The 12,963-nt window shown below is 40.7% G+C and overlaps 1 protein-coding gene across 1 annotated transcript; it reads left to right on the top strand.

The window, feature by feature from the left end:
- The first annotated feature begins 2,322 nt into the window (after window positions 1-2,322).
- On the top strand, window positions 2,323-12,119 carry LOC106606801 (uncharacterized). The gene is made up of 7 exons (XM_045709653.2): window positions 2,323-2,534; window positions 2,878-3,201; window positions 3,548-3,877; window positions 5,318-5,467; window positions 9,329-9,427; window positions 9,545-9,597; window positions 9,781-12,119. The coding sequence occupies exons 1-7, from the start codon at window positions 2,492-2,494 to the stop codon at window positions 10,090-10,092; spliced, it is 1,311 nt and encodes a 436-aa protein (XP_045565609.2). The 5' UTR covers window positions 2,323-2,491; the 3' UTR covers window positions 10,093-12,119.
- The last annotated feature ends 844 nt before the right edge of the window (window positions 12,120-12,963 follow it).

Here is a 12,963-nt window from a genome sequence, read left to right as displayed (position 1 = left end):
AACCTTTTACAAACTTCATCAGATGGCACCCCTAGGACATCATGTTATACAATGCATGCATTCTTTTGTTCAATAAAGGTCATATTTATATATAAAAACAGCATTTTACATCTCTGTCTGACGTTGACTACCTAATTTCCCCTCAAAAGCGTCCCGGTAAACAATGCTACGTTTCAATAAATTGCTATACTATAACGATTTTTTAAATGTATATTGTCAATCTAACATTTATAGATGAATATCTCTTGAGAACACCCGTCATACCAGATTTTAAATTAACTTTACTGGGTAATCACACTTTGCGATAAAAGGAGATGCGATACTCAGAAAATGAGCTAATATACAGTGCTCGGCGCCATCTTGGACGCAACAGTATGAACCATCTCATCTTCTATAATATTGTCAATAATCGCCTACCTTTAGTTGTCTTCATCAGAAAGCATCCCAGGTCCACAACAGATGTATTTTCGGTCAAAAAGTCCATACTTCACGTTCCATTAGCCTGATGTTGGTAGCGCGTCCTATGGCTCTCTCCAAGCGCAGCTCTGAAGTTCATAATGAAAGCAATCCTCGCGCATGTAGGTTCGTTCAAACATGTCAAACGTTGTATAAAATAAATCTTCAGGGCCTCTAACACCAAGAGAGCCAATAAGATTCGAGGGGGATGATGTCATGGCCTTTAAAACCGTTTCCAAAGGTGGGGGCAGACATGGCCGCCGGCGTCATAATGGTGATGGCCCATCCCCTGTGACCAATTTCAAACTCCTGTCATTCACTGAGTTTTGACTCTATAAGGCTCAAACCACTGTGAAAGGATTGGCGACATCTAGTGGAAGCAATAGGAAGTGCCAAAATATTCCTAAACCCCTGTGTTTTTCAATGGGATAGGTTTAAAGTCAATACAACACATCAGGTATCCACTTCCTGTCAGAAAATGTCTCAGGGTTTTGCCTGCCAAATGAGTTCTGTTATACTCACAGACACCATTCAAACAGTTTTAGAAACTTTAGAGTGTTTTCTATCCATATATAATAAGTATATGCATGCCCTATCTTCTGAGTTTGATTAGTAGGCCGTTGAAAATGGGAACGATTTTTTTTCAAAATGCGCTGTGGCGCCCCCTATCCTAGGGTATCCTCAAGAGGTTAAACACTCTGCTACATAGTCTACTACTGTAGACACCTCATAATGTACTGCACCATTAAACACTCTGCTACATAGTCTACTACTGTAGACACCTCATAATGTACTGCACCATTAAACACTCTGCTACATAGTCTACTACTGTAGACACCTCATAATGTACTGCACCATTAAACACACTGCTACAAAGGTTCCACTACAGCCATTACTATAAGTAGTCCTCTTCTCACCAGCCTCCACTGGTGCTGTCAGTAAACGCAGTACCTGTCTCATCAATATGTACCACTGTCATTAGAGTCACAGAGCTGAGATGGAGGGACAGGTGGAGGGAGAGCGCCCACCAGTGGCAGAATAACTCTGTTTCTCTCCTCTGTAGACAGCCTCCAGTGACAGAATAACTATTTTTCTCTCCTCTATAGACAGTCTCCAGTGACAGAATAACTCTGTTTCTCTCCTCTGTAGACAGCCTCCAGTGGCAGAATAACTCTGTTTCTCTCCTCTGTGGACTACCTCCAGTGACAGAATAACTGTTTCTCTCCTCTGTAGACAGCCTCCAGTGACAGAATAACTCTGGTTCTCTCCTCTATAGACAGCCTCCAGTGGTAGAATAACTCTGGTTCTCTCCTCTGTAGACAGCCTCCAGTGACAGAATAACTCTGGTTCTCTCCTCTGTAGACAGCCTCCAGTGGTAGAATAACTCTGTTTCTCTCCTCTGTAGACAGCCTCCAGTCTGCATGAAAGTGTATAGATGCGTTTCTGAAGAGTTGATCCATAGATGCCTCTCTCTCCGTCTTTTCTCTCACCTCTCCCTCTCTCTCTCTCTCTAGCTCTGTCAATTCATTTTTTTGTCCTCACAATGTCTCTCTCAATCTCTCTTTCTCTCTCTGTCCCTCTCACCTTTCTTTCTCTCTCTCTCTTTCTCTCTCTGTCCCTCTCACCCTCTTTCTTTCTTTCTTTCTTTCTTTCTTTCTTTCTTTCTTTCTTTCTTTCTTTCTTTCTTTCTTTCTTTCTTTCTTTCTTTCTTTCTTTCTTTCTCTCTACTGTGGAACAAGGATGTGATTGGTTATGGAGGAAGAGGGAGGGGCTGTCAGAAATAACATGGTAGGAGGGTTTGAACTAGTAGAGAGAGAGAGAGAGAGAGAGAGAGAGAGAGATGCAGAAATAGAGAGAGATGCAGAAATAGGGAAGTACATAGTTGTAAGAGTGCAAAGTGTGAGTGAGAGTGAGAGGGAGGGGCAGAGAGAGAGAAAGTACATAAAGTACATTAAGTTCCTGTAAGTACAGAATGAACAGAGAGAGTTGTAGACACCTATAGACACCTGTACCAACCTGGAGAGAACACAACAAGATGAGGATCCTGCTGATAGTCATCCTCCTCTCCTTCATCACAGGTAATACGCTTGTTATAACTCTCTATAACAATGTAATAACATCCAGTTAGTTTTCTAATAAAGGCTGCTACTACAGATAAGGAAACACTATGGTGTGTGTGTGTGTGTGTGTGTGTGTGTGTGTGTGTGTGTGAGTGTGTGTGTGTGTGTGTGTGTGTGTGTGTGTGTGTGTGTGTGTGTGTGTGTGTGTGTGTGTGTGTGTGTGTGTGTGTGTGTGTGTGTGTGTGTGTGTGTGGTTAATGTGATGCCACTGGTGTAAGAATCCTAACCATAAGTACATTAGTATTACAAAACACTAAACCAAGAGGAATATAAAATATATTTTATATTGTCTGATTGACAGGTTGTTTGAGCTCCTTCAAAGTGACAGGATTCTCTGGAGGAACTGTCATCATCGACTGTCATTATTACACAGAAGAAAGAAGTCATGAGAAATATTTCTGCGTGGGGAAGTATAGCTGGAGATGTAAGGATATAATCAGAACTGGATTGAAGAACACCTGGGTACACAGAGGTAGATTCTCTCTGTATGACAACACTGGAGGAAACTACTTCAAGGTGATCATCAGACAACTGACCAGACAAGATGAAGGGACCTACTGGTGTGGAGTGGACAAACCTACTATACCTGACAGTTATACCAAGGTAGAGCTGGATGTGAAGGAGGGTGAGAGACTTTTACTTTAACTTTATGAAATGAATTTAGCTACATATGTTATTACATGATCAGTACCACTAGTCAATGGAGTCAGTCTATATTATTAGACTAAGGTTGTGATGTGTGTTTCTATTGACAGATGACTGATGTGAGAAGTCAGTCTATAGTATTAGACTAAGGTTGTGATGTGTGTTTCTATTGACAGATGACTGATGTGAGAAGTCAGTCTATATTATTAGACTAAGGTTGTGATGTGTGTTTCTATTGACAGATGACTGATGTGAGAAGTCAGTCTATGGAGTGATTGCAGAGGCTGAGGAGGTCGTCGTGACTGGTGTGTGTGTGCTATTGACAGATGACTGCTGTAAGAAGTCAGTCACAGAGACGGCCTTTCTGGGAGGAGAAGCTACCATCAGATGTAACTATCCAGAGGTCTATAAGGACAGTATGAAGTATTTCTGCAAGGAAGACAGTGAATATAACTGTGAATACCAGATATCAGGCACACATAATGAAAAACTAGGAAGATATTCTCTTTCTAAGAGAAGAAGGGAGAGATTCTCCACAGTGACCATCAGTGACCTGACTGAAGATGATACTGGGACCTACTGGTGTGGAGTAGAAACCAGCAGGACAGAACAACGTTACATTACACTGATCACACAGGTGAAGCTGGATGTTATAGGTGAGTATAACCTTCTTCTTTCTCTTTAACATGTGATCCTGAACACACAAGTTACAGTCATATCGACAGTGTGAAACACATGAACCTAAACACAATGTACAGTAATTCCTATGTGACAAAAGTAGTTTAATTGAAATCGTAACGTCTGTGTGTTTGTAGTAGTGTGAAAAGACACTGGACCAGAACACTGTAACTTCCTCTGTAATAACTGTGTGTTTCTGTATCTGTCTCAGTATCACTAAGCAGTCATGTCTTCAAGATATAAAACCACAAGTTTCAGTATTAATGTCATCATGAAACCTACAGTTGTCATCAGAGAGAGACAGATAGAGAGAGAGATAGAGAGAGAGACACAGAGAGAGACACAGAGAGAGACACAGAGAGAGACAGAGAGAGAGAGAGATAGATAGATAGATAGATAGATAGATAGATAGATAGATAGATAGATAGATAGATAGATAGATAGATAGATAGATAGATAGATAGATAGATAGATAGATAGATAGATAGATAGATAGATAGATAGATAGATAGATAGATAGATAGATAGATAGATAGATAGATAGATAGATAGATAGATAGATAGATAGATAGATAGATAGATAGATAGATAGATAGATAGATAGATAGATAGATAGATAGATAGATAGATAGATAGATAGATAGATAGATAGATAGATAGATAGATGCAGGGGGTGAAAGACAGCGAAAGAGAGACAGAGATAGGCAGAGAGAGAGAGAGAGAGAGAGAGAGAGAGAGAGAGAGAGAGAGAGAGAGAGAGAGAGAGAGAGATAGATAGATAGATAGATGCAGGGGGTGAAAGAGAGATAGAGAGAGATGGAGACACAGAGAGAGATATTGTGAGCTTTAGTAACCTACATGTACATATTACCTCAACACCCGTGCTCCTGCACATTGACTCTGTACCGGTACCACCTGTATATAGCCCCTCTATTGTTATTTTAATGAGGTCTTTCATTATTTGTTATTTTTATCTCTCACTTTTGTTTAGGTATTTTCTTAAAACGGCATTGTTGGTTAAGGGTTTGTAAGTAAGCATTTAAGGGTTTGTAAGTAAGCATTTCACGGTAAAGTCTACACTTGTTGTATTCAGCGCATGTGACAAATAGCATTTGATTTGATTAGATAAAGGAGAACTAACACACTTCAACAGGAACAAGAGGAACCTTCCTGTCTTTATATCAGTCTGTCTAGAGAGGAAAGTTACAACAACATGTATCATGCACTGTATCTATCTCTGTATATCACTCTCCTTCTATCTCTCTGTTTCTCTCCCTCCGTCCCTCCCTCCATATGACTCTCTACCTCCATCTCTCTCTCTTCATCTCCATCTCTCTCTCTCTCTCCCTCCTCATCTCTCCATCTCTCACTCTCCTCACCATACTTAAACAATTTTCCATATTGTCAATTGTTTTCAGTGGCACCCACCACCACTATCACGAAAACAAAAACTACAGCCCCACCCACAACCACCTTCCAGTCACTATCTTCACCATCATCATCTTCATCATCACCATCTTCATCATCACCAGCATCATCAGCACCAGCATCATCACTCAACAGATCTGGTAAATAAACTTTTACAAATTGAAGTGGTTAGCGGTAGACATTTCTGTATGTAGTGTTATGATATGAGGGTAGGTTAGTGGTAGACATGTCTGTATGTAGTGTTATGATATGAGTGTAGGTTAGTGGTAGACATGTCTGTATGTAGTGTTATGATATGAGGGTAGGTTAGTGTTAGACATGTCTGTATGTAGTGTGATGATATGAGGGTAGGTTAGTGTTATGATATGAGGGTAGGTTAGTGTTAGACATGTCTGTATGTAGTGTTATGATATGAGGGTAGGTTAGTGTTAGACATGTCTGTATGTAGTGTTATGATATGAGGGTAGGTTAGTGGTAGACATGTCTGTATGTAGTGTTATGATATGAGGGTAGGTTAGTGTTATGATATGAGGGTAGGTTAGTGGTAGACATGACTGTATGTAGTGTTATGATATCAGGGTAGGTTAGTGGTAGACATGTCTGTATGTAGTGTTATGATATGAGGGTAGGTTAGTGTTATAATATGAGGGTAGGTTAGTGGTAGACATGTCTGTATGTAGTGTTATGATATGAGGGTAGGTTTGTGTTATGATATGAGGGTAGGTTAGTGTTATGATATGAGGGCAGGTTAGTGTTATGATATGAGGGTAGTTTAGTGTTATGATATGAGGGTAGGTTAGTGGTAGACATGTCTGTATGTAGTGTTATGATATGAGGATAGGTTAGTGTTATGATATGAGGGTAGGTTAGTGTTATGATATGAGGGCAGGTTAGTGTTATGATAATAGGGTAGGTTAGTGGTAGACATGTCTATGTAGTGTTATGATATGAGGGTAGGTTAGTGTTATGATATGAGGGTAGGTTAGTGGTAGACATGTCTGTATGTGGTGTTATGATATGAGGGTAAGTTAGTGTTATGATATGAGGGTAGGTTAGTGGTAGACATGTCTGTATGTAGTGTTTAGATATGAGGGTAGGTTAGTGTTATGATATGAAGGTAGGTTAGTGTTATGATATGAGGGTAGATTAGTGTTATGATATGAGGGTAGGTTAGTGTTATGATATGAGGGTAGGTTAGTGTTAGTCATGTCTGTAGGTAGTGTTATGATATGAGGGGTAGGTTAGTGTTATGATATGAGGGGTAGGCTAGTGGTAGACATGTCTGTATGTGGTGTTATGATATGAGGGTAGGTTAGTGTTATGATATGAGGGTAGGTTAGTGGTAGACATGTCTGTATGTAGTGTTATGATATGAGGGTAGGTTAGTGTTAGACATGTCTGTATGTAGTGTTATGATATGAGGGTAGGTTAGTGTTATGACATGAGGGTAGGTTAGTGGTAGACATGTCTGTATGTAGTGTTATGATATGAGGGTAGGTTAGTGTTAGACATGTCTGTATGTAGTGTTATGATATGAGGGTATGTTAGTGTTTTGACATGTCTGTATGTAGTGTTATGATATGAGGGTAGGTTAGTGTTAGACATGTCTGTATGTAGTGTTATGATATGAGGGTAGCTTAGTGTTATGATATGAGGGTAGGTTAGTGGTAGACATGTCTGTATGTAGTGTTATGATATGAGGTTAGGTTAGTGGTAGACATGTCTGTATGTAGTGTTATGACATGAGGGTAGATTAGTGTTATGAAATGAGGGTAGGTTAGTGGTAGACATGTCTGTATGTAGTGTTATGATATGAGGATAGGTTAGTGTTATGATATGAGGGTAGGTCAGTGTTCTGATATGAGGGCAGGTTAGTGTTATGATAATGAGGGTAGGTTAGTGGTAGACATGTCTATGTAGTGTTATGATATGAGGGTAGGTTAGTGTTATGATATGAGGGTAGGTTAGTGGTAGACATGTCTGTATGTGGTGTTATGATATGAGGGTAAGTTAGTGTTATGATATGAGGGTAGGTTAGTGGTAGACATGTCTGTATGTAGTGTTTAGATATGAGGGTAGGTTAGTGTTATGATATGAAGGTAGGTTAGTGTTATGATATGAGGGTAGATTAGTGTTATGATATGAGGGTAGGTTAGTGTTATGATATGAGGGTAGGTTAGTGTTAGTCATGTCTGTAGGTAGTGTTATGATATGAGGGGTAGGTTAGTGTTATGATATGAGGGGTAGGCTAGTGGTAGACATGTCTGTATGTGGTGTTATGATATGAGGGTAGGTTAGTGTTATGATATGAGGGTAGGTTAGTGGTAGACATGTCTGTATGTAGTGTTATGATTTGAGGGTAGGTTAGTGTTAGACATGTCTGTATGTAGTGTTATGATATGAGGGTAGGTTAGTGTTATGACATGAGGGTAGGTTAGTGGTAGACATGTCTGTATGTAGTGTTATGATATGAGGGTAGGTTAGTGTTAGACATGTCTGTATGTAGTGTTATGATATGAGGGTATGTTAGTGTTTTGACATGTCTGTATGTAGTGTTATGATATGAGGGTAGGTTAGTGTTAGACATGTCTGTATGTAGTGTTATGATATGAGGGTAGCTTAGTGTTATGATATGAGGGTAGGTTAGTGGTAGACATGTCTGTATGTAGTGTTATGATATGAGGTTAGGTTAGTGGTAGACATGTCTGTATGTAGTGTTATGACATGAGGGTAGATTAGTGTTATGAAATGAGGGTAGGTTAGTGGTAGACATGTCTGTATGTAGTGTTATGATATGAGGATAGGTTAGTGTTATGATATGAGGGTAGGTTAGTGTTATGATATGAGGGCAGGTTAGTGTTATGATAATAGGGTAGGTTAGTGGTAGACATGTCTATGTAGTGTTATGATATGAGGGTAGGTTAGTGTTATGATATGAGGGTAGGTTAGTGGTAGACATGTCTGTATGTGGTGTTATGATATGAGGGTAAGTTAGTGTTATGATATGAGGGTAGGTTAGTGGTAGACATGTCTGTATGTAGTGTTTAGATATGAGGGTAGGTTAGTGTTATGATATGAAGGTAGGTTAGTGTTATGATATGAGGGTAGATTAGTGTTATGATATGAGGGTAGGTTAGTGTTATGATATGAGGGTAGGTTAGTGTTAGTCATGTCTGTAGGTAGTGTTATGATATGAGGGGTAGGTTAGTGTTATGATATGAGGGGTAGGCTAGTGGTAGACATGTCTGTATGTGGTGTTATGATATGAGGGTAGGTTAGTGTTATGATATGAGGGTAGGTTAGTGGTAGACATGTCTGTATGTAGTGTTATGATATGAGGGTAGGTTAGTGTTAGACATGTCTGTATGTAGTGTTATGATATGAGGGTAGGTTAGTGTTATGACATGAGGGTAGGTTAGTGGTAGACATGTCTGTATGTAGTGTTATGATATGAGGGTAGGTTAGTGTTAGACATGTCTGTATGTAGTGTTATGATATGAGGGTATGTTAGTGTTTTGACATGTCTGTATGTAGTGTTATGATATGAGGGTAGGTTAGTGTTAGACATGTCTGTATGTAGTGTTATGATATGAGGGTAGCTTAGTGTTATGATATGAGGGTAGGTTAGTGGTAGACATGTCTGTATGTAGTGTTATGATATGAGGTTAGGTTAGTGGTAGACATGTCTGTATGTAGTGTTATGACATGAGGGTAGATTAGTGTTATGAAATGAGGGTAGGTTAGTGGTAGACATGTCTGTATGTAGTGTTATGATATGAGTGGTAGGTTAGTGGTAGACATGTCTGTATGTAGTGTTATGATATGAGGGTAGGTTAGTGGTAGACATGTCTGTATGTAGTGTTATGATATGAGGGTAGGTTAGTGGTAGACATGTCTGTATGTAGTGTTAAGATATGAGGGTAGGTTAGTGTTATAATATGAGGGTAGGTTAGTGTAAAAGTAGGTTTGTCTAATCGGTTCCATAACTGTGTGTGTTCCAGGTACCTCAGTGGTCATCATATTGTCTGTTAGTCTGGTAGTGTTACTGCTGGTGATCAGCCTGATCATAGTCTACAGATGGAAATACAACAAGGTCACAGGTGGGAATATCTCTCTCTCTCTCTCTCTCTCTCTCTCTCTCTCTCTCTCTCTCTCTCTCTCTCTCTCTCTCTCTCTCTCTCATATATATATATATTAATGTTTGTTGTGTTTCACAGGATCTGTCTCTTCAACTCATAGAGTGAGTCCAGACACAGGGAACAGCAATGGGGTCAGTATATGTTCAAATCAAATTGTATTTGTCACATTCCCCTAGTACAACAGGTGGAGACCTTACAGTGAGATGTTTATTTTGCTTGATCATTTTTGTGATTGAGTGATATCATTGAGTGTGTGTTTTATTTGTTGAGTGTGTTTGTTAGTGTCATACTATTCTCTCCTCCCTCCTCTGCAGGATTGTCATGGTGATGGTGACTATGAGGAGATAAAGGAGCGCCCCCTACAGTCAGACTCCACCATCTACGCCACCGCCAACTTACCCACAAGCCACTCTGACTCTCCCCACTACGCCAGCGTCAACTTCCACAAGAACCCCAGCTGCCCCAATGAAGCCAGAGTCACCATCGCTAAAGAGGGCACTTCATCATGTGACTATGCTACTGTGAACTTTGGTCAAAGCCCCACCTACTCTACTGTCAATCATCCACACAGCTCCTCTGAGGCTCCTCCCATCTACTCCACTGTCAGCAAACCCAGAGACACTTGACTCACTGGCAACCAATCACAAGAGACATACATACACTGGCAACCAATCACAAGAGACACACACACACACACTTAAAAACCCAGGCCTTTTCTCAGTTAGATTTGCTCTACTTCTGCGTCCTCTCTCCTCCATCTTCTCTCCTCCGTCCTCTCTCCTCCATCCTCTCTCCTTTCTCCTCCTTCCTCTCTCCTCCGTCCTTTTTAAAAATGGCAAAGGAGAGGACAGGCCGCAGGGAGAGTAAACTTGGACGAAAATGCACTTGTATAAAATTAAAAGCTCCTTTTCTACTCGCCCGTCAGGCAAATTACATTTCAAATGACCTTTACCTGATGGGTGGATCCAAAATAAATGTGTAAAGTGATAAAAACGTATTAAGCTAGCTGAGAAAATAAATGTGGTCATGTTTGCTCCTCTGACAATACAACAGCTGATTCAAAGGGGGGTGTCAGATATCAAAACTTTTATGTACCAGGATACTCTTGTCTTTATTCACCAAAATGAGGAAGGGAGGACCGTCTTCTCTTCAACCTACTAACACACTGACACCTTCCTCTGCCACTTATCAGTTTCGGATGAAAGAGGAAAGAGGGCGGTGGTGAGAGGACGGAGGAGAGAGAACAGAGGATAGAGGAGAGAGAATGGAGGAAGGAGTACAGAGGAAAGATGAGAGAGGACGGTGAAGTGAGAACGTAGGAGAGAGGACAGAGGAGAGAGAACAGAGGATAGAGGAGAGAGGATGGAGGAGAGAGGAAAAACGAGAGAGACCGGAGGAGAGAGGAAAGAAGTGAAAGGACAGAGGAGGGAGAACGGAGGAGAGAGGAAAGATGAGAGAAGACGGTGAAGTGAGAAAATAGGAGAGAGGATGGAGGAGAGAAGATGGAGGAAAGAGGACAGAGGAGAGAGAACAGAGGAGAGAGAACAGAGGAGAGAGGATAGAGGAGAGAGGATATAGGAGATAGGATGGAGGAGAGAGGAAAGAAGAGAGAGGACGGAGGAGAGAGGACGGAAGACTGACTTTTGCCCAAACGAGAAAAGGCCCCAGAGACACCTGAGTCACTGGCACACTGGCGACCACTTGATTTGTAATTTAGGAGGCCGGCGGTGAATGCTAAAGGCCCTGCTCAAAACCGACAGCGAGTCTCTCTATAGGGGTGGTGTCTGATAATAAAATACAACAACACCTGATCATTGATGAAGAAACATTTGTAAAACCATCACATCAGAGACACATGGAACAGTGTCATGGAGCTGTCTGAGAAACAATTCTTCCTTTTCTGATCTGTCTGATCAGATTTCCTCATCTGTTGTGTTTTAGTTAGTGACGACATTCACCGTCAGTACTCAATAACCACGGCAACAAGCCCCCGCATCCAATAGATTATTATTATTGTTGTTGTTACTATTATTATGATAATTATTATAATTATTATTACTATTGTTATTAATATTTTTATTTGGATGATGATGATGGTGATTATGATTATGATGACGCTGATGATGGTGATGATGGTGATGATGATGGTGATGGTGATAATGATTATGATGATGATGATGGTGGTGATGATGGTGATGATGATGATGGTGACGATGGTGATAATGATGATGGTGATAATGATGATGGTGATGATGGTGATAATGATGATGATGATGGTGATGGTGATGATGGTGATAATGATGATGGTGATGATGGCGATAATGATGGTGATGATGGTGATGATGATGGTGATAATGATGATGATGATGATACTAATGATGATGATGGTGGGGACTGATGGTGATGATGGTGATAATGATGGTGATAATGATGATGGTGGTGATGATGACGGTGATGATGATGATGGTGATGATGACGATGGTGATGATGATGATGGTGGTGGTGGGGACTGATCAGTATCGTTACCCTGTACTAGTATAATGTGACATTTGGTGTAATATAAATCTGTTATCATTTATTGTGATGGTTTTATGATGTGATTGTGTCTGAATTGTGTCTCATATTGTTTAACCTTCACTAAATATAAAACACATCTGACTTCTCCAGACCGTTCCTCCTGACAACAAAGATCATCTATTATGGGCTGCAGGTAGCCCAGCAGTTAAGAGTGTTGGGCCAGTAACTGCAAGGTAGCTGGTTTGAATCCCTGAGCCGTCTAGGTGAAATAAGGCATTAAACCTAATTGGTCCTGTAAGTCTCTCTGGCTAAATGACGAACATGTATTATATTGACTAGATATTGGACTGTCTGCTCTAACAATGAGCACACACACTTCTGTGACAAGATCTGAAGAGTACACGTGCACACACACACACACACACACACACACACACACACACACACACACACACACACACACACACCATCCTCTCTCTCTAGATTCTCCTCCTTCAGACTGCTCTCCTGGTGCAGGACAGAAAGAGTGCTGCTAAGTTTCATGTCTACTGATTTCAGTGGTGCTATAATTTAATAGTACTCTATTATTTGGTAGCGGGGACTATGTTGTCATGGTGATGATGGTGTAGATGTGAGTCTCTCAGAGGCCAAGAGGAAGTGATGCAACTACTTGACGTTTTGTGGAGAGCTGCTGCGGACACCATAGCCTCCGTTGCTATGGTTACTATGATCACTATCCAACTCAGTCTTTTCCTTTATCAGACCATTATTTCTCTCTCTGTCTGTCTGTCTGTCTGTCTGTCTGTCTGTCTGTCTGTCTGTCTGTCTGTCTGTCTGTCTGTCTGTCTGTCTGTCTGTCTGTCTGTCTGTCTGTCTGTCTGTCTGTCTGTCTGTCTGTCTGACCAAATAACCTATCTTACCTTATTGACTGATCTATCTACCGATCAAATGACCAAATGACAGTTGTATCTATCCATCTA

The sequence above is a fragment of the Salmo salar genome, chromosome 02 (assembly GCF_965601325.2).
Source record: "Salmo salar chromosome 02, fSalSal1, whole genome shotgun sequence".
Taxonomy (NCBI): Eukaryota; Metazoa; Chordata; class Actinopteri; order Salmoniformes; family Salmonidae; genus Salmo; species Salmo salar.
This window is presented reverse-complemented; position numbering and strand designations above follow the sequence as displayed.